Source organism: Equus asinus, chromosome 10, assembly GCF_041296235.1.
Source record: "Equus asinus isolate D_3611 breed Donkey chromosome 10, EquAss-T2T_v2, whole genome shotgun sequence".
Taxonomy (NCBI): Eukaryota; Metazoa; Chordata; class Mammalia; order Perissodactyla; family Equidae; genus Equus; species Equus asinus.
The window spans coordinates 43,796,223-43,822,006 of record NC_091799.1 but is presented as its reverse complement, the minus strand read 5'-3'; the positions used below and the strand labels follow the sequence as shown (position 1 = coordinate 43,822,006).

The 25,784-nt window shown below is 52.7% G+C and overlaps 1 protein-coding gene across 3 annotated transcripts in view; it reads right to left on the bottom strand.

Moving 5' to 3' along the window:
- GABBR2 (gamma-aminobutyric acid type B receptor subunit 2) overlaps positions 1-6,515 on the bottom strand; it is a 331,389-nt gene extending 324,874 nt beyond the window's left edge. For 2 of the 3 annotated variants that reach the window (XR_006533299.2, XM_014859716.3), the window contains exon 1: positions 5,701-6,515. Coding sequence is in view for 1 of the 3 variants with exons in the window: in XM_014859716.3 (XP_014715202.3) it covers positions 5,701-6,021 (321 nt within the window). In the remaining 2 variants the exon portion in view is untranslated. Of the gene's footprint in view, positions 1-4,387; positions 4,407-5,700 lie in introns of those variants that run through there. The other variant, XM_070519133.1, reaches the window with a different exon arrangement.
- Positions 6,516-25,784: the final 19,269 nt, after the last annotated feature.

Below are 25,784 nucleotides of genomic sequence, written 5' to 3'. Positions count from 1 at the left end.
CCCCCCATGCTCCCCTCCGTTGCTCCTCCCACCCTGTCAGGACTCAGAGCAGCCCATTCTCCTCCACATCACCCCCTACTGCCCCTCCGTCTCTACCCAGGCCTCAGCATCTCTCCCTTCAACTTACTACAATAGCTTCCTGGCTTCTCGGCCTCCAGGCTCATCTGTCTACCATCCACCCTCTACATTCCTACGGGCCCCAATCATGTCACATCCATGTTCAAAGACCTGCCACGGCTCCTCACGACTCCAGAATAAAGTCTAACCTTTGTGACACGACATTCGAGGCCTACCACACCCACCACCAGGTTACCCTTTCCTCCACAAATCCAGTACTCAGGTAAAACCAGAACAAGTCAGTGCTCCCCAGACACACCTCAGACTTTGTTGCCTCCATCCTTTGATCTTGGGGACCCTTCCTGGGATCCACCTCCATCTCCCGGAGCCCCTGCCTCTCTCTATCAACACTATATTCACCCTTCCAGGCCCATCTTGACGTCCCCTCCTCCAGAAGGCCTCTCTTGACCTAGATATGATCTTCTCTTTCTCTTAATGCCCCTGGCATCTAGTGTTTCTTTCTTGAGTTTAGCATTTCCCGAAAGCCTGCCTTTGTGGACATGTGTGATCAGACCCAGTTGGCATCCACACCCCTTTAAGCACCTCTGATGTCCTTCAAGGAGTCCCGTCTTCACTCTGTGTTCATGTGGCTGGGCGGGGCTGACCTCACCAAACCCTCCCTCCCCGAAAGGATGGCGGATGTCCCAGGCCCATCGGTGTCGTGTGATTGGTTCAGGGATGGACACACAACCCAATTCAAGCCAATGAAAGCTAAACTGAGATTTTTGCTGAAACAGTTGGGAAAGAAATACTCTTCTTCCTGGAGTTTCTAAACAGGGTGTGTGCAAACTTGCAGCTGTTAGGGGCCATCTGTGCTGCCACCTGGGGAGAACCTGCCAGAGTGAAGCCAAACACAGAGGAAAGGAGAGCCAAGAGACAGAGAGAGAGTTTTTAAGACATCATTTGAGTCCCTGGATTCAGCCATGCCTGAAGATAGCCATCTCCACGATTTTTCAGTCATGTGACCCAGTAAAGGTTGGGTTTCTGTCATTTGCAACAAGAGTTCTAAGCAATACACCTACCAAAGGCCAGATACCATGCTGGGCAGTGTGGCTATGACCACAAAGAAAATGAGACCTCATCCTGAAAGAGCTCATTTTAGTTCTAAGAACCCCTGTGTTGAGACATAATGCACAGACCATAACATTCATTCTTTTAAAGTGTACGATTCTACGCTTTTTAGTGTATCACAGGATTGTGAATATACTAAAGTGGCCGCCGCAAGCACTTTCTATCTTGCATTGACAATGACCAACATGTGCTTGCCCTGTTCTCCCCCTCGCACCAGCTGCCCCTCCTGAGCCCAGGGCTGGCTTTTCCTCCTTTCTGCAGCACAGCAGCTGCAGCAGGCGCTCGATTAATGCCTGCTAAGCTGAACTGAGACCGCCTCGAAAAGCTCGGCCTCCATCCAGCCGTCGTCTGGGTCCTTTCTAAGGCACAGTGAATGAGAGGACAGATATTTGGCAAAGCCGCCCAAGTGAAGGATGTGCTCTCTGAGCCCCATGTTTTCTCAGCTGGATCCCTCATCAGGGTGGACTTCCTGACTGGTGCACACCTGGAATGTGTCCACTGGCTCCCTGAACTTTTCCTAAGTTTATTACAGGATAACTCAAAATAGTAACAACTGAGAAAATACATAAATCCAACAAGAGGGGAAAGATTTAGCATGTCCGGTGCACCTATGGGATAGAGTTACAGCTGCTAAAACTCATCTTTGCAGACAGGATTTGAGGACGTGGGGAAAAACCCATGACACAACGTTAAAGGAACGGGACAAATGTAAATATAAAAGGGCACATAAAGTAAGGTCTCAAATACATAAAAGAGTAAACACCAGCAATGGGAAGGGAACAATGCTAATTATTATCTTGGTGTAGGTGGATGATGGGCAATTATTATTTTTTTCATGCTTCTCCATAGTTTCCAATTTTTCGAAAATGAACGTTACTTTAATCAAATCAGAAAAACCAACGTTATTTTTAAACTCATTCCTTGGTTATGATTTAATTTTATTAATGTGGCTACCAAGGAATGAAAAACAACCACATGGAGAACATTTCTGAATCCCCTGCAAAACTTTTTAGTAAAAAAGACATTGTCTCTCAGATTCTTCTAATCAAACTTGTAAGTTTAATCAAAAATGTAATCCAGGGGCTGGCCCTGTGGTCGAGCGGTTAAGTTCGCGCGCTCCGCTGCAGGTGGCCCAGTGTTTTGTTGGTTTGAATCCTGGGCACGGACATGGCACTGCTCATCAAATCACGCTGAGGCAGCGTCCCACATGCCACAACTAGAAGGACCCACAACAAAGAATATAATACAACCACGTACTGGGAGGCTTTGGGGAGAAAAAGGAAAAAAATAAAATCTTTAAAAAAAAAATGTAATCCAAATTTTACCCTTTTACCTTGACTGCCAGGAAGCTCAGAGCTAAAATTTAATACTCAAAAATGCATGAACCACCTTAGCCCAGGTTCTTGGTACAGTAACTTCCACGCTTCTGTATGGTTTCTGATGCTTCCTTTTCTCTGTATTTTCAGTCATGGTACCTGTATTTTTATATACTCAAATCTTCCTTGAAATACATAAAGAAGTATTTGCTGAAGTGATTTGAGGTACCCCAGAGAAAAGAGGTCCTGGCTGGCAGGTACTCTGCTGGCATGTTTCATTTTTACAAACACACGGCACTCAGTGGGCCTTTGAACAATCTATCGCTATTCCAATTACACTAGAGGATCAGTCTGGATAAATGTATGCAGGAGACCCCTTATTGTGACAGACTGTCCCAATGATCGGATTAACCCATTCCTTGTGAAATCTCCACTCCTTCAAGTCTGTGTTGACTGGCTCGTCACAGTTTCTGGCCACTGACTGACAGCAAACGTCAGCAAGTCAGCCCAAATCCATTCACCACGTCCATTGTGTCTTCAAGTCTGCAGACAAGTGACACAGCCAGAAGTGGTTAGGGAGTCCACACAACCCACAAGGACAGCCCAGGCCTCAGACCCACTCATGTCACGGTGGATTTTGCTCCAGTGACCCAGACTGATCTTGCTTTTACCTCGGCTCAGAGAGAACGCACCTCCACTCTAAAGACAGGCCACTTGAAAAAATCAAGTATCATATCTCCTGGGCCTTCTCCCAAACGCGACATCTCATGGCAGGAGATAACACATTTATTGGATTGTAAGCCAGAATTCCTTTTTTTCTGGTGATAACTTCACTGACTCTTCATGAGACTTCAAAAGCAAGAAAAACAAATGAGCAGTCTTAATATTTTTTTGTGACCATTTTATCACCTCCAAAGTCACAATGTCTTGTGAATCCACGCCAGAGGAAAAGGAAGGAGGGAGGCAGGAAACATTTATTAAGCACTTACAGCATGCCAGACCGGGCACTGGTGGCTGAGCCGGCCAGCTCAAGGCATTTTCCACTCTGGCCTAACTCCCTTAAGCTCACATCACCGGCCTGCAGGGGACATATAATAGTCCCACTTTTTCAGACGTGGAAATCTAGGCTTAGAGAGATTCCACACCTCCATCAAGGTCACCCAGGGAGAAGATAACTGGTCCAACCCGATCCAACCCGGCCCAAAGCGCACGCTCTGAGCCCCTCCAAAGGCCAGGATGCTTCCCTGTTTGGAGAGGCCGAGCTCGGGCCTCCTTCCCACCCTCCCCACACATCCCCACCACTGAAGGGCCTTCTGCCGGCCTCATCCTCTCGACTTCCGGCCCTCTCGCTCAGAAAGTCATCAAGACACACTTGGAAAATAAAACGTAAAAGCTTCAGCCGGCACCCTGAAGCCATGCACCCATCCTTGTGCGGCCACAAACAAGCCCATGTGAAATCTTTTTCAGAGAAGCTTTCTGAAGGGAATAAACTGGTGATGAAAACATTGTGCAGCTGACAATATCTGGTGATGATGCAAGCGGGGCTGCCCTGTCTACAAACGGTTAGGTCTCCAAAAGACCGGCTCTCCGCGTCCCTTCGGAAAGAATATATGTATGTGCGGAAGCAACAGAGGGACGGAGCGAGAAGCCACGCCGCGGTATGTCTCACCGCCCTGCCCTCTCCATTCCTGTGCGCTGGACAAGTGCCCCCAAGAACTTGAAACGTTCGGGCAAAGATGAGGGCGATAAGAATGTCATTCGGAAACGGTTCCACACCCGGGGTAGCTCTGCACAGCCACCAGCTCGCATCCTCCCGGGGCAGAGGAAGCCTCTCGCTGGCAGCAGCCTGAGCGAACTGCCACCAATGCCACCCGTTCCTTCACCTTTTATTTACAGCGCAGAGGAGGCTCGTTCATCAGGGAAGGGGGGAGGCGGGGAATCAGATGCAATCCAGATTTCTGCTCTCTCTCCGGGGACGAAAAAAGGGTCAGACGGAGACGGAAGTGGAAGCCGTGCTGCAGGATCAGTGCGGCGGCGCGACCCTCCTGTCCGAGAGGGTCTGCACCTGGGCTCCAGCAGAAGCTCCCAGGGAGCCCCGGGAAGCCGGGGTCAAGCCCAGCGCCTCGGAAGAGGCGCCAACCGAGGGTGCTGCACAGGAAATCACTGCCCCCTGCAGGCCGCGTCGCAGACGCTGCGGCCGGAGCGTCGGGGCTCCCTCGGTCCGGAAAAACTCGCAAACCCGACCCCGCGCGGCCGGCGCTCGCTCCTCCAGGGCCCCTCGGCGCACCCCAGCCCCGGGCTGGCGGAGGAGGCTCGCGCTGCGGCTTCAACCCGAACCCAAGCCGAGGGTGTGGGGAGGGGGCTTGAGATGGGAAGCTCTTGGCCCTTCGGCTCCCCTGAGAGAAGGAGGCCGGGAGGGCAAGCCCCGCGGCTGCGCTCCAAGTCCGAGCTTCAAGTCTGCGCCCGGAGAAATTGCGCCTGCAGCCGCAAGGCCCACGGCAGCCGCGCGGCCGGACACCCCCGCGCGGCCGGGGCGAGACCTGCTGAGGTCCTTCTCTGAGCAACTAAACCGAGGGGGAGTCTCCTCCCAAAGCTGCTCCGGCTACAGGCAGCGCTGGGCACATCCAGGCGGCAGCGCTGCAGAGCCGGCGGCCCCACACCTGCCCGCGCCGTACGGCTCCGAGCAGCTGGCGCGCACCATGCGCCCAGCCCTGCTGCGCGCTCCGGCCCCTCGGGTCCCAGAGCCCTCCGGACCTCAAAGCGCGGCGGAGCTTTCCTGGGGGCCTGCGAACAGGCCCGTGGCCTCCGTAGCCTCGGGTGGCCCAGTTTGCAGTCAGTGCGCCTGTTCCTCCCACTCAGCACTCCACAGCCCCACCAGCGGGACCTGGGCAGGGGCAACCACTGCAGGCCTTTTGGGGGTTCCAGTCCCCACTGTCTCCACTCCTCTGATCAAATGAAACCCTAGTCTTCTATCCCACACCCTACACACATACAATCCCAGAGGTGGGAGATGCTCAGCAAATCCTGGCACCAGCTATGCTAGCTAAGCCTGGCGGGACCCCGGGGGTGAGCACCGAGTACCAGCCCGCGGTGTCCTCGGCAGGCACGGACGGGTCAATCAGGGCTTACCTCTGTCCAACACTCCCTCGCCCGTCGCCCCCCACAGCCCCGACGGCGCGGGCAGCCGGACGCTCACCTCGGTGTCGTAGAGCCGCAGGTCTAGGAAGTAGGGGCGCAGGAGCGACTCGTTGCGGATCTGCTCGATGGCCAGTTCCACGGCAGGGAGCACGCCGCGCCCGATGCTGCCCTTGGCCACCTCCTTGGTGAGCGGCATGAGGCCCATGATGGAGAGCGGCGGGCTGCTGGGCGGCGGCCGGGGGGCGCCCCGCGCCCAGCCCCAGGCCCCGGGCGCCAGCGGCAGGAACAGCGGCAGCAGCAGGAGCAGCAGCAGGCGCGCAGGTGGTGGTGGCGGCGGCGGCGGCGGCCCGGGCTGCCCGGAGCTCCGCGGGGAAGCCATGCCGCGCCGCGGGCTGCGGGCGCCGGCTCACTCGGCCCGCATGGCCTGGCCCGGCCCGCCGCCCCGCGCCAAGCTCTCCCCGCGGCGCCCGCGCAATGGCGCCGGCCCCGGCCCCGGCTCCGGCTCGGGCTCCGGCTCCTGCTCGGCTCAGAACGGCCGCGGCGGCGGCGGCAGCGGCGGCGCCCGTGACGGATCAATCACGCCGGGAAGGGGTGGGAGCGAGCGGAGTGCGGGAGGCGGGGAGCGAGCGAGCAAACGCGGAGAGGGGGGCCGGCGTCTCCGCGCGCGCCTCTCCCCGGCGCGGCCGCCTCGAACCGGGCCGCCTCCGCCCGCCCCCGTGCGCGCTCTGAGCCGCTCTCCCGCTCGGAGCTGCTCGGCGACAGCCCCTAGAGCCTGGCCGGGGGGAGGGCGGGCGGCAGGAAACGCGGGAGGCGAAGGCGAGGCTGCTCAGCGGCGGCTCGGGCCGCCTCCGGGGACGGGGACGGGCCGTGCGCGCCGGGGGAGGGGGAGGCGCCGGCGCTGCGGCGGCCGCGGGGAGGGCCGCCTCCCCAGCACACGCACACACGCGCCCCCGGCCCTCCGCCGCGCAGGTTGTCGCTGCCCGCCGACCGTCGGGGACCTGAGCGCCTGGGGACAGCGATCCGAGGACAGAGGACTGCGTGCTGGCACACGCAGTGGCCGCCGCCGCTTCGCCCACCGCTTCCTGTAGCACCTGCACGGTGGTTTGGGACTGCTTCTCAGAGGTCTGGCTGGGAAGGTCTGGGCTGCGAGCGCGCCACGGAGGCGTCCTAGAGGCACCTGCAGCCTATGCTCTCCTGCACTGCGCCGGGCCCGGGGGACCCTGACCGGGTCGAAAGGGGCAGCTCAAGACGCCGCCTGCGCTGGAACACGCCTTGGTGCTAGGGTGTCCAGCCCTTGGGGCCTAGGCTGAGAGCGGCTCCCCTTCCCCAAAGGGCAGCGCCCTTCGCCAACCCCAGAGGAGCATGGGGTCCTCACCTCGCGTGTGCTACCGCCCCCTCCAGGCATTTGACCTCTCCACGTCCCCACGCCCAAGGGCTCCGCCCTAGAATTCTCCCGCGGGTCTGATCACGGTCCTCAGGCCACAGCGGATCCGTGTTCCCCTCGACTTGGCCCTCCCTCTGCCGGGTCGCACTGGCTGCACTGCTAACCTTACGCAAAGCAGCCCTGTGATCCAACCTAGACCGCTGGGCCCCGTGTGCCTCTCGGTGCTTGAAGAGTAGGAATTGGAAAAATTCCAAGGAATGATTACTGAGGGGGACACAGTAGGACATCAAATCAGAAAATAGCCGTGAGCCTGAACCAACCGTTATGGGCCATATAGACGACCTTGTAACAAGGTTGGGAGTTAAACCTTCACTGAACACTTCCTACGTGCCTTATAATGTAGTCCTCACCACAGCCGTATGACTAAGTACTGTGTTTATCATCCTCCCTTTACAGATGAATACACTGAGGCTCAGAGAGGTTCCATAGCTTGTCGAAGTACACAGAGCTACCAAGAGAGGACTGGAACCCAGAGCCAGCAGGAGCTCTGTAGAGTACAGTGGGAGCCTGGATGGGGAAGAGCTTCGCCTGCGGGAGGGGCACTGCCCTAACTCTCGATTGTTCTGGACCTCGATTCCCTTGGGCATGTGGTGAAGGAGTTCACAGATGATGTCCACAGACTCGCTCTTCTGGGCTGAGGCAGGGGCAGCCCTGTATGACAGGCTAGGTTGTCAGGAAGCGTGTGGACCGACAGAGGAGGCTGAGCCCGACTCCTGGAGAGTACCTTGGACAGCTCCAGGGGAACCAGGCCAAATTCGCCCTGCCCCAGCTCCTCTTTCTAGGCTTCTGCAGACACCAGCTACATCCCCGGCTCCTCTGAGCATTTCCTTCGCCCGAAGCCAGAGGGTTTGCATGGGCCGAGCTCACCTGAGCATCTCCACCAAAAACCTGGTCCAGAGGATGATGGAATCCCCAGACGCTCACTCAGCTGGTGTCTCACTTGACATCACAGACCTCCTCTAGTCACAGACTTCTGGTATCTGCCATTCCTCAACCTCTCAGCTCAGGTTTCTGAATGAACATTTTCACTTTTTTTCTTTTTTTCCCTTAGTCATTTGTGTTTTCCTTGTAAGCCCTGCCAATATGGAGTATCCGCTAACACCTACATCTGGGAATAAGTCAAAAGCTGGGATAACTTTGCTTGACATTTACTAAGTGGTTGAAGGCCCTGCTTGGCAACCTGCCTTTCAGCCCCTCTGTTTCCACTAATGGGGTGACTTGGCCCGAGACACGTGGCCTAGGACCAGCCCTGACCCGAGGAGCAGGAGCCTCACTCTCCATCAGCCTGGCTCCAGGCCAGTCTCTGATCTCATACCCCACTTCTGACGCCTGGGCAGCCCTCTGCTCCCCATATCCTACCCTGGCCTGTGTTCCAGTTTGGGTAACCGGATCCCTGGCGTGCTTCCTGGGACTGGGTTCCTGCCTCGGTCACCAGCCTTGAGTTCCTGTTCCTCTAGAGCTGGAGTCTAGCCTCTTGGTTATAATAATCATTCATTCCTTCAACCAATGTTTTGCAGCATCTACTGTGTGCTGGGCAGTGTCCTAGGAGCTGAGGATGCAGAGATAAACAAGCCAAACTAAAACCCCTGCTCTCATAAAATTGACAGTCTAGCAGAGCAAGAGAGACAATAAACAGAAATAAGAAGAAGAAGATATTTTAGTATGTCAGTTTAGGAAAAGTGCTAAGGAGGATGGAGATGGACAGGGTGGGGCTGCAATTCGAAATAGGGAGGTCACAGAAGGACACACTGAGATGAGTTTTCAGCAAAGGCTTAAGGAGGTAAGTAAGCAAGACATGCAAATAGTGTTCCAGGTGGCGGAACGGCAAGGGCAGAGGCTCCAAGACAGGAGTGTGTCTGGCATGTTCAAGGGACAGTCAGGAAGCCATTGTGGCTGGAGTGGAGTGAGAAGGCGGAAAAGCAGTAGGATTCAAGGTCACAGGTGGGTGGGATCAGATGGGACTCAGGCATTGTGAGGACTTGGGCTTGCCCGTGACGAAGTGGGGGACCACTGGAGGGTGGTGGGTGAGGCAATGACATGATTGGATCTATTTTAACAGGATCACTCGGGCTGCCAAATGACGAACCACTGGTGGGGGGAAGGGTGGGAGCAGGGAGATGGGTGAGGAGGGTGTTACAATAAGCCACATACGGTGCCAAGAACCCGGGTGCAAGGAGGGGAGGTGGTGAGAAGTGGCTCGCGTAATAATTGTTCTTCTTATTATTAACGGGAATAAAATGCCTTGGCAGATGCCAAGCTCAGGACTGCGGTAAACACGGACTCCCATGGGCTCATCTACCTTACAAGAGACATAGACGCAGAGACTTTAGAAAGCAAGGTGCTCAGGGTCACACCCCAAAAAGGCGATAAAACACGAATGTCAGCCCAGGTCTGTATGGCTTGAATTCTCACCTTTTCCCCACTTCCTGCCTTCTTAGCAGGTCCCATCTCCCCCACCTTCTCCCTACGCACAAGAACCAGAAGCCAGTCTCCAAACCCTAGCTTAGAGGTTGGGGCTGCCTGGAAAGATGACGTCCATTCACTTTCTGGGGATTCTGGGGGCTCCATGGTTCATCTGGCTGCCTGCCAGCAGGACACCCATCCCTTTGAGCAGGATCCCGACACTGGGAGGCTAACCAGGCCTCCTCCGCCATCTGACCTCCTTCCATATTGGGCTGGACACCCCTCGCCACACTGGTGCCAGCTGCCTCCTCCCAGGCACTGGGTCCAGTTTCCAACCCCTCTTCCCAGCCTGACCTGTCATCCATGCCTGCCTCCACTCTAATCCCCAACACCAGGAAGGTCTTTCACTTTTTCCTTTAAAAAAAATACCATAAGCCCTCTTTGCAAACATCTCCCATGTATTTCCTACTCATGTTTACATTGAAATGTTTCTTTCAACCAAGTGGCTCAGCTGGTTTTTTTAAAGTACATTGTTTGTTTTCATTTCGTTTTTTTAATGGAAAAGTTATGAATGATGGTTCCAAAAAAGATTAGCTGAATGAATCTAAGTTGCTTTCCCTTTTCACAAGGCATGTTTTTTAAACCGTAAAATTGGGTTTCAGGCATCAAATGTGGTCTGGTGACACAGTTCGAGTAATAATAATAGCTACCATTTATTAAACACCTACTTACTCTGTGCCAGACACCTTAGTATGCATCAGCTTCGTCTTCAGACTGTCTGAAAAATAGATGTTAGAGTCCCAGTTTTGCAAATTATGAGACTGAGGGCCAGACGGATTAAATGACGTGCCTCATGTGGTCCTCAGCAGGGGCAGCCACGGGGCCCAAGCCCAGTCTGGCTGACCTCCGACTCCTGCACGTGCCTCGACTCCACACGCTTCTCCTTGGAGATGCCCTTCTACGACTGAGGAGGAAACAGTCTGCAAGAGGTGAAGAATGCTGCTGAGGGTCAACACCAGAAACAGGTCAAGTGACTTGGCCAGGGTCCCCCGCTGAATTAGATGAAGCTAGCTCTCCTTCTAGGTTATCAGGGAAAGCGTCTGTGAGTAGACCCTTCCGGAGTCCATGCCCAGCCCGGCGTGGGCAGCAGAGCCCGGAGCCTCCTCGTCTGTCCATGCTCCTCGTATGGTCTGACGACAGTGGAAGGGTGGGGAGTCACCTGGCTCCGCGTCGGCTGGACAGGTCCTGAGCAGACACAGGCGGGACATCTAGCTCCTACCTGAACCGCCTCCAGAAGGACACAGACTGACAAAGGGGCCCAAAGCCCCTCTCACTTAGAGGTTTCAAAAACATGAGACCTTTTACAAAGGGGATGGTAGATGGACAAGAGACACAGTTCAGGAACTGGGCCTTAGATGGGGAAGTCTCCGGTCCAGTCACTCGCCAAACCGTAGGGACAGTGGTTGCGTTTTGGAGTCAGGGAGTCTTGGGTTCAAATTCTGGCTTACCAATTATTAGTGGTGCAAATTCAGGTCATCCTCACCCTCCTGCGCTTCAGCTTCCTCCTCTGTGAAGAGGGAATAAACGATTTCTCGTTCACAAGGTGATTGAATAATCATCACAACAGATAATAAGTATTGAGCACTCACACGTGCTCATGGCACTGTTTCAAGCATTTCTCATGTATTTCACTCCCTTATTAAGATAATGTCTATAAAGTACTTAACACAGTACTAGGCACCTATTAGGCATGCAACCAATAATGATAATAATAATGATAATAATAATAAATATACCACCAAAGGTGACAAGATCAGTGCTTCCTGAGGCTCCCGCTCCATTATTCGATCGCTGGGGGTTTTGTACCTTATCTCTCAGGCTCCACGGAAGCCAGCCGTCCTCTGACTTTCCCTCTGGATCCCGATCTTCTGCTGGAGTGCTTGGTACTCCCCTCGCCCACAGCAGCCCCTCCCCACGACCGCTCCCAAGCAACCCCTCACTCCCGCTCCCAAGCAAGCCTTCTCTTCCTCAGGAGACGTGTCCTCAGATTCCTCCGCCTTCCCTGGCCTCAAGGCCTGAGTCGGCTCCTGGCTCTCTTCAAAGGTGATATCCAGAACGGACCACAAACCCTCCACACGGGCCAAGCAGCACGTAGAACAGCAGGGCCACCCCCTGTGCTCGGGCCTCTGTCCCGCTATCCTTGCCGTCCAGAGTTACCTGCGTTTTGCCAGCAGCCACATCACCTCTTTGGCTCATAGGAAGCTTGTGGTTCTCCCGGAGCCCAAGTTTTCATTTCTGTGGAGTTGTTGTGCTGTTTCAAAAGAACAGCAAGCCAGATCTCTCTGATCCTCTTTATCAGCAGTTTAATTCGGGGCCTATGAACAGGATTGCAGCATTCCATCCGTGGCTACGTCCGAGGTTCCAGCCTGTTGAGGGCATCCCGCATCTTGGATCTCTTTTCTCTCATATTCACCGTCTCTCTCAGTTAGTGCCATTGTTATTAGACAATCTGATTTTCTTTCCTAACTGGAAGCATTGGTCAAAATACTAAATAGGAGAGTCCCAAAGACACTGTTTTGTGACTGCCCACGCTGGGGGTCAGCTTCCCCCTCTGGACCTGTGACCAAATCCACTGAAAATTCCTCCAACTTCCAAATCCTGCAGCCCACAGTTCTCCATCTTGCACTCCAAAATATCATGAGAACCCTTGCCTGAGCCCTTGCTGAAACCCCGATGCACACTGTCTCCTTCATTTCTCTGACCTGCCAGACTAGTAACTCTACAAATACAGGCGGCGGTGGCTGGGCTGGTTCTTGGTGAACCCACACCCACTCCGAGGGACCACTCCTCTCTTCTCCGTGTGATGAGACATCATTTGTATAATCAGTTCTTCTCCAGTGTTGCTGAGGGTCAACACCTAAATCCCCTTCTGCTGAAGTCACCCTGTTAGTGTCTCAGAATATCACAACTCCGCTGCATCCCCCACCACCCAGCCCTTCCTTTCACTCACCTCCCGGAGATCCTTAGATGCTCTCTCTGGAGCCCACCCAGTTTCCCACCCTGCCCTCACAGATGCTTCACAGACCTGGAGACGTGGGCGCATCGAAAGCATCTAGGGCCCCTCTGAGATTCTCTCCATCTCTCATTTTCCTCTTAATTATGCTCACTATTTCTGTTTGCTGGTCACTCTCCACTAGAACATCTAGTGCGTCTCTGTCACAGGCCCAGAGGTGAGAAAATTCTACATTTTCTCCATGACCCACACGTGCTTGCTCCAAGCGCAGCCTACGGAGCCTCTGGACTGGCCCGTGACTCGTTCTGGCATAGAGTGCCTGCGTGTTCCGGCAGGTCCCTACATTCTAGACCCCTATTTCCAGTTTCTCTCCATGGCCCTAATTTTAGGGGAAAGGGACTACTGATATTGAACTGTAACATACATACAGAAAATTGCACAAACCGTAATGCACAGCTCAATGAATTTCCATGAAGTGAACACCCTCATGTAGACAGCACCGAGAACCAGAACATTACCGGCCCCTCCAAGCCCCCATTGGGTCCCTGCCAGTCACTACCCTCCATTGAGGTAACCACCATCCTCACGGCTCACACTGTAGATTGGTTTTGCCTTTTCTTGGTCTCGATATAAATGGAATCACCGTCTGTCCCCTTTTGTGTCTGGCTTCTCTCACTCAACACTATGTTTGTGAGATGCATCCGTATTGTTGTGTGTGGCTACAGACCTTCTGTTCTTATAGCTGGATGGTTCCCTCAGCCTTTTACAATCTGACTTCCTCACATGGAGCCGTGTGCAGCCCCTTGGTCTTCTCGCTACATCTCCACCCTGGCTGGTTGTATCCCTGCCTCTGGTCTTACTCTTCTCTGACCCGTCCTTCATCCACCCTGTCAGATTAACCTTTCCAGGGTTTAGCTCTAATCAAGCCTCTCCCCACTCAAAACACTCTATAGCTCCCTGTTATCTATGGGGTCCAAACTCCCAACACCAGGAATATAGGCTACTTATAATCTGGCTTCGATGTCTCCAGCCTCAGCAACCAGCTCTCCCTCCCACCCCTTCTATGTTCTAAATACCGAGAACATCTTAGCCGGTCCATAAACATCCTGCCCTTTTCTGCCTCCATACCTTTGCCCATGCCGTTCCTTCAACCTGGGATGTTCTTCCTACTCTTTCTCCCACTGGCAAAACCCTTCAAGACCAAGATCAAATGTCACCTCCCCTTGGGACGTCTCCTCCAGTCACTCCAGCAGAAATAATTGCTACCTTCTCTCAGCTCCCATAGGAAGGCTTGGCTCATGCTGAGAGATGTCACTTATCACTTCTTTAAAAGCTAATTACCACGGTTCACCCCTGCTAAGACACACATTTGTATTCATCTCTGGAGTCAGGATGCACCTTATCATTGATGGTATCTTATATTTGGTAGTATTTTTTTTTCTTTCTCAGTGATATATAAAATAATGCTGTCTTAGGGGCCGGCCCCATGGCTGAGTGGTTAAAGTTCCGTGTGCTCTGCTTCAGCTGCCCAGGTTTACGAGTTTGGATCCCTGGTGCGGACATACTGTGGAAGCATCCCACATACAAAACAGAGGAACATTGGTGCAGATGTTAGCTCAGAGCTAATCTTCCTCAAGCCAAAAAAACCCCAAAAAATTGGCAATGGATGTTAGCTCACGGCAAATCTTCCTCACCAAAAAAAATAATAATAATAAAGCTGTGTTAGATTTAGTGAAATACTTCATTTTTTATCTCAGCATGTTCTCGAAAGACTCTTGGTGACACACTGCATTGTATGGTCAGGTCCCTATGCCTCTGAGTCCTTTCCATGTGTGAGCACACAATATGTGTTTGTTGAATGAATAGGTGTGTATTATTCATTATTACCTGGACACCTTCTGCACGTGTTCTACAGTGGGGCAAGGAGGTGGCACAGGGAAGCCCTCTCAGTGTGGCTCTTCAGGAGCCTCCTCACAAGGAGGAGGGGATTACCCTTTCCTCCAGGGGTGCTGAGAGCAGGTGACAGTAGGGGAGGGCTGGAGTCAGCCCCAGAGGTCTCGCTTCCCTGCAGCTGGCATAGCTTGGGGGGAGAAAGGTACAAAGGATTAATTTAATGCCGAATGCTGGATCAGCAAAGCAAGCTTCAATTGCAACATTCTTCCTATCAGGTAAACATGGTTTGCTTTCCAAGGATCTGATTTATGCCTGGTTTTCAGGAGCACACCACGAAGGACACAGGACATGCTATGCCCCCAATCTTATCCCAAGCATCCCTCTTTGAATAAGAACAGCGAGTCTTCTCATTTGCTTTTTTTAATCAACCCTCTTATCCCTCTACCCCTCCCCCCATCCAGCTCTATATTCTATTAAACAACAAAGGACACTCTAGAGAGGCTGGCATCTGACTTCAGCGATATGTTATTCTTTGCCCGTTTCTTAATATTCCAGCCATTCAAATTTCATAGGTGATTTTAGTAAGATCCAGGATATTCTATTGCTTTTTACATGCTTCTTAAATTTAGAAATACAACACACATTGTTAGAGGCTTTGGCATGACCCACTTTATATGATTAATGGAACTGTCTTCTCGTGATATTGCGCCAAGTGATATGAGCACAAGTGGGCGGAGACCCCCTGACCTTGGGTGGATCTGAGTCTAGGTTGAAAGACTTGGTGTGGAAGGAAGTGGCCCCTGTGTTCATTAGGGACCCTGAACAAGGTAACAATTTTACGGAATCTTGTCCAGATTTTGGTCTGTTTGATAAAGAACTCACTATATGTACCGGGTGCTGCTTTCTGTTGGATGGTTTTCTTGGGTGTTTCAAGGACGCGGAGCTTGCCAGGCCGATGAGCATGATAAAGTTCAATGGCACGGCCATCTGGACTTCCTTGGGGAGCTTCTTTGATTGATATCTTTATTTTGTCAGGATCTTGGAAAGCACTTAATTCTTTTACACAATGTTCATTATCTTTTAGCAAATTAGATGCCTCTGGGAATTTTCTAAATTCCATTCTCTTTCAAAAGATGAAAAGAATCACTTGCAGTGTGAAAACAACAAATAAAAAGTTTCTTGCTCTAAGATCCGTGACCTCTGGCTAAGAGGACCAGGGGTGGGAGTAATGGAGGGGTGCAAACAGATTTATTTCTCACCCTATATCCTTCGGGACTGTGGGAACTTTTCCTACCATGCGCATGTATTCCTTTTATTAAAGAGAGAAAAAGTTTCCTGTATCACTTTGCTCTTTGTTTTGTTATTGCTTTTGGTTCTATTTTTCTCCCTCTTGTATTTTGATTTTAGGAAGTTTAGCCAGAGGATGACTCAGTTCATTAAAAAAAATCCAACAACAAAACAACAAAAAGATGAAAAAAAATAAAACACACAACTTGTGGTTTCTATCGTTTACTATTGCTTCTGCTGTTTCAATTTTCTTTTTATCTATGATCGGATTTTTTTCAATATCAGATTTAATTTTGTAACAGAAACAAAATATAACCCTTATGTCTCTAAAAACAAACTTATTTGGGGAGAGTTAGGGACCCGTTAGAGAATCTGGGGGAGCAACAGATGCCCTCTGCAGAGGAAGGCGCGGACACGGCTTTAGGGCGGGGCCCCCAAACACCTGGTTCAATGCAATCTCGTGCGCCATGCCCTTTACATATATCAGCTCATTGATTATCTCATTAACAATTCTGTGAGGCCTTCTCGTGCCCATTTTACAGAAGAGAAAACGGGGTCTTAGAGAGGTTAGAATGATTTGCCCAAGACAGCAGAGCGAAAGTGGCAAGCTTTGGGCTGTAATTCTGGACCCAGGGCCAGTCTTTTCCACCACACCACGGCTTCACGGTTAGCAAACTGTCGATTTTCTAGCTTCTCATATTGTTTTGGTTCCCTTGCTCAGAAGTGGGTACCCAATGCCTCATGCTGTCTTCTTTGCCGTTTCTTTTGGCGAGGTCCCCTGTGGCTGGATGTTCTTCTTACGCTGGGTATGAGTCTCCAAGGGGGTCGTTTGACTTACTGGCACCTCGGAGGTCCTCAAGGAACAACCCAGAAGGGAGTCATAGGGCCTGCAGTTCAATCGTCCTCATGCCAGCACCCCGGCATGTGACAGCACAACCTCTAGGGGCCAGGAAGGGAGGTGGGGCACACGGTGGAGGGGCAGAGACATGGGAACAGCGTCCTGTTCCCAACATGCTGGCCCTTGGGAAGCCCTTTGGCTTCAGCTTCCTCTTTTTTTTTGATTGGCGCCTCAGCTAACATCTGTTACCAATCTTATTTTTTTCTTCTTCTTCTTCTTCTTTTCCCCAAAGCCCCCCAGTAGCTTCCTCTTTTTAAAATGGGATGGCTGATGACCGTGAGCAATTTTAACAAACGTATCGAGCACTTAGCATGTGTCTGACCCTGTTCTTAGCAATTTATAACGAGAAAGGGGCAAAACTGGGGTTCTCACCTGGGTCTGAAGGCCTCCGGGGCCTTCTGCCCTGTTACCCTATCCCCCACTGTGACACCAGATAGGCCTCCCTCCCTCCATGATGGCAGGAGATCAAAGGGATGTGAGAAGAGATGCCACACTCTTCCAAATAGCGCTTTTCTCTATTTTTATGAAAATTACTTCTTGCCAAAAGTCTATATTTTTAATGTTCATGAAAATGAGAGTATGATCAGTGAGAAATTAATGTTCTGTGGCTATTCTAGGCATTTATTTGTCTCCCAACCTATGAGGATAACGTGAACTACGTTGGGAGAAATCTCACTCATTCAGGGGTCATTGCCCCCCTAACTCACTTAACCAGAGTGTTACCAGGGCTTGCTTTAATTTTAAAATCTCTCTGCATATGTGTGTTTGGGGGATTGACCCAACACAGAGAGCAGGACTAGCATCCCCCATCTGATGATCAGATCCACTTTTGTACTGGCCACTTCCAGCTCCCTACTAGCTCAAACATCCCAACTTTGTGCCTTTGTACACGCAAAACCCTCCACCTGGAAATTCCACTTTCTCCGTGGGGCCAGCCCTGGTCGTCCCTCCAAGGAGATGACGCTTCTGTCTCCTGAACACTCAGCCCTTGGCCTCCACCTCCTGCAGGGCACTGGGCACAGCCAGCCTCGCACCATCCCTGCTGACGCTCAGGGTGGCCTCTCCACCAGGCTGCGTCCATCCTTCTCTGTTTCCTCTTTAGCAGCCGCCAGGGCCTGGCAGGTAGTAGGTCCTCAGAGAGACATCTGTTGAAACGCAGTGAGGATGCCCAAGACTCACCTCCTTCACTTTCTATCGTTTCTCAGCTCACAGAATCCTCTGGGTCAGATGCATCCCCACTCCTGCCTCCACGTCTCTGTCGTTCTCAGCTTCTCTCTGTCTTCACTTGACGCCACATGTTTGGGAAATCTACTGCTGGCATCACAAACCGCTCCAACATTCTGCAGCTTATTCCAGCAGCCACTTTGCTTATAACTGTCACCTGGGCTGGGCTCAGCTGGGCAGTTCTTCTGCTGGTGTTGACGGTAGTCACTCATGTGGCTGCATTCAGTTGACAGCTCAGCCAGAGGTTGGGCTCAGCTGGGGAGGCTGGGCCGTTTCAGATTCACTATTTCTCCAGTGCGTCCGGCAGCTGCTCCCTTTCCATATGGCCTCTGCACATGGTCTCTCCAGCAGGGTAGCCAGAGTTTTTATGTGGCAGCTCAGGACTCTGAGAGGGCAAAAGCAGAAGCCCCAGGCCCTCTTACGATCTGTGCCCAAAATTGGCACAGTGTCACCTCCATCACGTTCTATTGGAAAGCAAGTTACAGACCCAGCCTAGATTCAAGATCAAAACATCACGGATAGCAGGAGAGATCAGGGCCACAGTGTCACAGATCACCACAGCACACATCAGGGCTGTGTGAATCTGTCTGTCCCCCTCCCATGAGGGGACCCCTGGAGGGCAGGGGCTGTGTCCCCAGAGCCACCACAGTGCCCGACACAGAGCGAAGGACTTAGTGGAGCAGGAACACGAGGGAATTCTCCAACAGTGGTCCAGAAACCTGGGCTCTGGACCAGCTTTGCCACAGCGTGACCTTGGGCCAGTCCCTGCCCCCCTCTGGACCTCAGGCTCCCCATCTACCCCATGAAAGGTGAGCAGACCTTTAAGATCTTTCAGGGGGTAGCTGACAGTCGGTGACTCCACCGGGCACAGTACTGAGCACGGCCCGTGCCCCAGACACAGCCCACTTCCGGCTGCTCCCTGTTTTTAGGCCTCTGTTCCCTTTCCTATGTCGTTCTCTCTGGCTGGACTATCACTTCTCTTTCCCACTCATCCTTCCAGGACAGAATGTACGTTGTTTTAAACCTCACCTGCAGATGGTGAGTTACCCGCCTCCTCGGCTTGAGACACACTCAGCCTCCGTTCCATGAGAGGCCTTCTCCTGTTTTGGTTTTTCCCTTCATCTTTAATCCCTGTCCCCCTACCCCCACCATGGCCACTCCTGCAACGTGCCTGACACAGGCACATACTATCTGTCCTTGTGAAACACCTGTTCCCGAGGCAGCGGGGCCGCGCTCCCTCCATCGCCCCGCTTTCACAAACAACTCTCTGTAGATGGTTTGTCCTCCTCTCCGTGCGCACCTGCAGGAGAGCCGCTCGAGTTCACCGAGGCCCGCGACTGCGGGAGCACAGGGTGTGAAGTGGTCTGACCACGAAACAGGAACTGCTCGCATGTTAAAACAAGGGGCTCACAGGCAGGGAACTGCTGACTCAGGGAATGAAAGGGCGGAGAAGCCACATGGGGACGCTGTGTTCAGGAGGGCAGTCTGAAATTAGCAACAGGCAGGAACTGCTACCTTCCCCAGCTCGGGGGCCCAAGAGAGGAGGGGTCACCTGGTAGAGCTGGAGTCATAAGTGACCTGCCCAGCCACAGCTGACTCCCTGGAGGAGGTGAAGATGCTGCTTGGACATGCCACCTGAGGCAGAGAGAGAGGAAGAGAGGTGCCTGGCTTCTCCCTCCCTCTGCCCTCCAACCCCCGTCAGTGCCTCTCGGTGGAAGTCCACTCACTGAGGAGCCTGGGAAACGCAACCTCAGGGACCAGACCCCATGACACAGAGCAGAGCAGAAGGACAAGCAGCACAGATCTTAGGGAACATGAGCCTGGGGCTGGCACCTCAGCAGCACATCCCCAGTGTCACTAAAATCTGCCAGGCTGCTCTCCAGATGGCTGTGCCAGTTTAACACGCCCATATGCTTGCCAACACTTAGCATTATCCAACTTTCCAATTTTTTTTTTTTTTTTTTTTTGGTGAGGAAGATTCACCCTGAGCTAACATCTGCTGCCACTCTTCCTCTGTTTTGCATGTGGGATGCCTCCACAGCATGGCTGACAAGTGGAGTTGGTCTGTGCCCAGGATCCGACCCTGCGAACCCAGACGGCTGAAGTGGAGTGCAAGGCACTTGAATCACTCGGCCACAGGGCTGCCCCCTCTGATTTTTTGAATTCATGGGTATAAAATGGACTCTTGCTGTTGTAATTTGCATTTCTCTCAATTACTGCTGCCGCTGAGCATCTCTTCATGTACTTGTCAACCATTCAAGTGTTTGCTTCTCTAAAACTGCCTCTTCTCAGTTTGCAAAGATTTCTTTTATAATCTGGCTATTAATCCGTCAGATTTAGATAGTGCTAATATCCTCTCCCTATCTGTTAACTTGGTGACCTTCACTTAAAAAGAAGTCTTTAACTTTCACGTGGTCGAATCTATTCTTATTATTATTAGCCTTAGGGCTCTTTTGCATCTAATTAAGAAGTCTGTCCCCACTTACGGCTCTGTGGCCTTGGGGTCACTCTCCTGCACTGCAATCCTGTCACCTACAACTGCAGAGAGAGGAAGGAACGTGGCCTTTCTCCAGATCTACGAGGCCCAATCTCAGCCACTGTCTTAAGGAGACGGCCTCCGCTCCTCCCCAGGCAGAGCATTCATCACTAAAGGCTTTGTTTTCCTGGTGTTAACTTCCCGGAGAACATACCAGACTGTGCCTTCACAAACCGCACCACAGCTGGGAAGAGCAAGGTGGAATGTGAAGGGAAATGCATGGGACAAAATCGGTCTCCAACCCGGGCCCTTCTCAGGAAACAGCAAGGAAAGGAAGTAACTCAAAAGCTGGAAGTCGGCGCCTCAGCTCTCGCTTTCCCGGGGTCTCGAGTCTCAAGGACATAGACACGTGTCAATTCGTTTCATCCCTATAATTTCTTTAAAGGGTTCAGAAAGTGATGCATTTCATGGCTGTGGAGAGACAGAAGGAGCTTTGGAGTCAGACGTCAGACCCCAGTCTAACGTGCTTTTTTGTGATTTTTCACAAGTTGCTACACTTCTTTGAGCTGCGGTTTGACTCTGACCTGGAAAACGAGATTTACCAGGTAGACCTTTCCTGAGAAGCTTCCATCAGAGACTGGAAATGCAAGTCCTTTGCAACTTTTCTAGATTTTTTTATGCACCGACATTGTGCTAGGCACTGGGGTTACTTTTTCCCATTTAATTCTCACAACCACCACAGGAAGTGAAATTTATTATCCCCAGTTTACAGATGGGAAGACTGAGAGATTCTGAGGCCCAGAGAGATTCAGTCAGTTCCCCAGGCTCACACAGCTAGGATTGCTACGCCCCTGCCCTTAGCTGGACTGGAAACATGGGGCTATTTGGTGTGGGGGGTTAGTTGTTCTAACAGGTCTTTCTTAAGTTCTTCCCGACTGAATCACTAACGCCTGGGAAGCGTGACAGAGCCACAGTCCGCACTGTCCTGCCTTGGGAAGCAGGTTGGAAATAAACTGCAGATGGCGCCGTCCAAGCCTTTCCTCGCTGCCAGTGCGGCACTCTTGCAGCCCTGGAAGCCCTAGGGATGCCCAAACCCGGCTGCTGAGGCTTGGGGGCTCCCTCGAGACAGCTATGAAGTGGTTCCTATGGCTCCAGGCAAGTAGAAAAGGGACAGCAGCATCTCACCTACCCCCAGAGGCAGAAGGTGAGTGAGAGCCACAGGAGATGCAGTAACAGGACCAGGACCGGCCCAGGCATCCCTCAGGACGAGGCTCCCCTTCAGCTCTGTGGGGCCGGGAGATTCTTCCAGCTCCCCAGCGTCCCCCACCCCCTCAGGGGAGAGAAGCTGCCATAGCCCAGTGGGTGCACGTGTTATCGGGGACCTGGAGGGCAGAGCCTGGGTGCCCGCGGGTGTGCTGGGTGAGTTGGTATAAACACAACCATGGGCATGTGCTCCGTCATTGCCACACTTGGACGTGACCTGCCAACTTAGACTAAGGGTCTTGGGGCAGTTACTGGGGACAGTGGTCTCAGATGCCCCCTTCCCTTGAGAGTGGATAGAGAGGGTTTCCCTCCAAGCCCCATTCACATGAAACTCCCAGGACCCACCAGTGCCGACGCCTCTCAGCTCAGGCTCGTGTCAGCTGATGAACAAGGCATCCGTGCGGCCTAGGAGCAATGGATCCCCTTTCCTTCCTTAGAAAATGGTTATCAAGTCACAGAACGTCAGAGCCGGGAGGTCACATCGACCCTGCCTTATGTTGCACATGGGAAAATAGGCTCAGAGAGGGCAAGCCAGGCTGCACAGCACAGCAGCAGCCACCCTAGGCCCAAATGCCCAGGGTGCTCTCTGCTCCACCGATTCCTAGCAGCCCCCGTGACAGAAGTCCTCATCCACACGAGACCTCTGCCAGATCTGGGGGCTGCAACGGAACAGGGTATTCCTCTAGATTTTGAAAACTCAATGGCATAGCCCTCTTGTTTTTAAAATTTCACTTTGATTCATTTGGGCTCCTGTGGTTTTCAGAAATCTTGTTTCTCCCAAGAAAACAACAAAGGAACGATGGCCTCCTGCGTTGAATGCCGGCGAGGTATAGGACTCAAGAAACATTCTGCTTCTCGTCTGCAGAGCCCATGGGGAAGCAGAGAAATCCCCAGTCTGTGTTTCCTGGGAAGCAACACTACGATGCTGGAGCAAATATCAAAGGAAGACGTGACTGGTGAAGTGGAAAATAGCGGCATTAGAGTCGAGAGACTTAGATGTTAATTTCAGTTTTTGTCACCAATTTGCTGTGTGACCTTGGGCAGGCACCATCCCATTCTGGGCCTGTTTTGTCACCCATAATTTGGAGGAAAGAAGACAAGAAGATGCTCTCTAAACACCCTTCCAGCGTCAGCTCTGACTGGGCTTCTAGGCATGTCCCCGCTGTCCCTGGACACCACCTCCAGCCTTCCCTCCGTGCTTGCAAAGCCTGGGTGGGACTGAGAGGGTGTCTCAAGCCCTGTTTTCTTTCCATCTAAACTCAGATTTACTAAGTGACTTGTCCACGTTTCTCTGGGAGTGACAGCTGATGGATGAGGAGCTCCTGGGGTGCTTTGTGCAGCCCTGACCAGGGAAATCAGGGCAAAGACAGTCTCCAGGTCGCTCCGGGCTGACGTCGCTGCTATAGGATGATGTTAATTCTGCTGTTTACAGAAATAAGTCCGGTGTGAGTGGAGGCTTTTTGGTGTTTAAAGCCAGATGGTATTTCCTGCCTTAATCAGCCTCGGAGCTTCGGTTCCCATGGCAACCCCGAAGTTCCACCTACTGCAACTTCCCGGTTCTCCGAGTTTCTTCCTCTGCCACCATGGTGCCAGGGTCCCTGGAGAATAAAGCCACTAACTAGCATGTGCATGGCACTTTACAGTTTACAACACACTCCAGCACTTGTTACCTCATTTACTTCTCCCCACAGCCTGCCAGGTCGCATCTGCTATTCCCTTCATTTTATAGATGGGAAAACCAAAGTCTTGGCGAAGAGTTGGTCTGCCCTCTCAGCCCTCAGTGGTGTCAGCAGCACTCAAACCCAGGTATCATGACTTTGGACCTCATGAGGGTTCCACCAGGCCAGGATGGAGATGGATGCCCTGCCCTGCAGGTATCTCCTTGACTACGATTCGTAAGCGATCAATTCCATACTGACTGGGTCTAGATCAAGGTGTACCATCCTTAGGCAAGTTACTTAACTTCTCTGTGCCTCACTTTCCTCCTCTGCAAAACGGGTAGTAATAATGGAACCTCCAGAAGGACAAGAGGATTCACTTACTGTGTGCGTAAAACCACAGGAAGTGCTCACTGGGTTTGAAGGGAGACCTGAGAAGCGTGGGTGGGTCTCAATTCTACTTTAACCGTCGTGTTACCTGGGTGGGCCGTTTTGCTCACTGGAGCCTGTCCCTCCCTTCATGTAAGAGGTGACCGCATTGCGGTGCTCCTGTGGATGTCATGCATGATGAGACTGACGCACGGAAGGTACGTTAGAGAGCACCTTCTTTCACACTGCAAGGCACACGCATGCCCTGGGGACCGTGTGAAGATGCAGACTCTGCTCAGGAATGGCGGGGCGTGCCTGCATCTCTTACAAGCGTCCAGGGGATGCTGAAGCTGCTGGTCCGTGGGTCACACCTTGAGTGCCAAGGCTGTAGCTAGGACAGCACCATTCAGTGCTTTTGATGATCAGCCATGCAGAGCGCCATGCCCACAGGCCTCCAGTTACGAACTCCGTCAGAAGCTCAAGAAGCTTGGAGAGCCCACTGGGAAGGTCAGCAGGAGCTCAAGTGGAGGGTTTTTCCAGGTAGGGAATTTCTGTCGGGAGAAGGGCTCCTCAGGCCCCCAGCCCCAGGCTCTGTGCATCCTGGGACCCTCAGGGGGCTCTGGTGAAAGCTTTACCTGAACTTGGGGCTGTCAATAGAGGATGTCAAAATGTTGACATGCGTTATGCTTGCACATCAAAATATACTCATTGCTAATGACTTGTGCAATTCTTTAAAAATAAAAATAAACTTTTTAAGTAAAAAAAAGTCAGTGTGACCCAGGAGTGCTAAGCAATCTGTGTTCAAGCGTGAGACAGAAAGTGGACCAAGTAGAGCTATTCCACTGGGCTGACAAACACAGAAGCACCTTCAGCTTTTTTGTCCAACTCTTTGCTCTGTATTCTTCCTGTATGATCGCAGGTTGTAAACGGAATTACGCACATTAAGTTCCCTGCTATGCAATAAATAAATAATTTCCATTCATTCTTGCAACTCATGCATCCCTGGTCCTTGTCACAGGTCCATGTCCCAGCTCCTCTGACTGCTCCCAACTCAGGGGTCATTGACGCAGCTGCATTGAGTGGTGGCCCCAGCAGAGCCCCTCTGTGACTGGGGATGAAGAGCTCATGTGGCCCCGACCCCCAACGACCGAGGAGAGAAAAGGAGCCACTGAAAGCGGCTGATGCCCCGTGAGCACATACCCTGTGCCAAGCAGTGTGCTGAGCACGTGACTTGCATTACGTCAGTTAATGCTCACACTCCCTGTCAGCCAGGATTTTATCACCCTGGTGGACAAACTCCGGAAGGCAGGGGCGTTGCTCTGCGCCCTGTGCGTCCCAGTGCCTACGAGGGTGCTCCAGTAGCATCTGCTGAGCAAGCCTGCCAGCATTCCTTCCCACACGAGGGAACACAGGTTCGCTTACGTGAGGAAGCCTGTCACCACCCACAGGCGAGCCTCCTGGTGGCCGGATGGACATTCCCGCAGAGCATTGTGTCCGACTCAGGCTCTCGAGCACTGTGCCTGCTGAGGAGTCAGCATAGTCCCTTTGCCCTGAGGCCACCTCACCGACGAAACCAAACTGCAGAAGCTGCAGCGACACTGGGGTACAGCCTCCAGTTCTAGATCCTTCCTTAGCTGAAGTTCCTCTGCACGTGCACAGCTTCAGGTTTATGACGCCCTGCTCACAGGCCGGGTTCCCGGAGCAGGCTGAGGGGAGACCAGCCTGTAGCACGTGGTTCGGGCCCTGGTCCTGGGATGGACACCTGTGGCAGGGCGGAGGGAGGCTGGGCCGTCTGGCAGAGGCGCAGGGGCTGGGAGTGGAGGTGGGGTGAGTGGGAGTCGATGGCGCAAGGGCCCCTTGGAGGCATCAACAGCTGAAGAAGTCCGAGAGCGGGTGTCTACGCCAACACAGAAGTGCTTCTCAAAACACGCATCTGCCGCTCAAGGGGAGCGTTATTCGATTGCAACGAAGGTGGAGACAATTATTACACTAAAGAGCCTTGAGCGAGGAAGGTGACCAGGGAAGCGCAGGAGGCCGGGCACCTGAGGTTACCCGGTGCCTTGACAAAGTTCCCAGCTTCCGAAGGGGCTTCCCCTCCCCAGAGCCAGGATGAGGGTGGCCAACCTCCCTCATGAAGCATTTTCTGTGTGGGCTCAGGAGCCCCCGGCTTGAGACACGCCATTCTTCCAGACCCCTCTCAGGAAGGGAACAGAA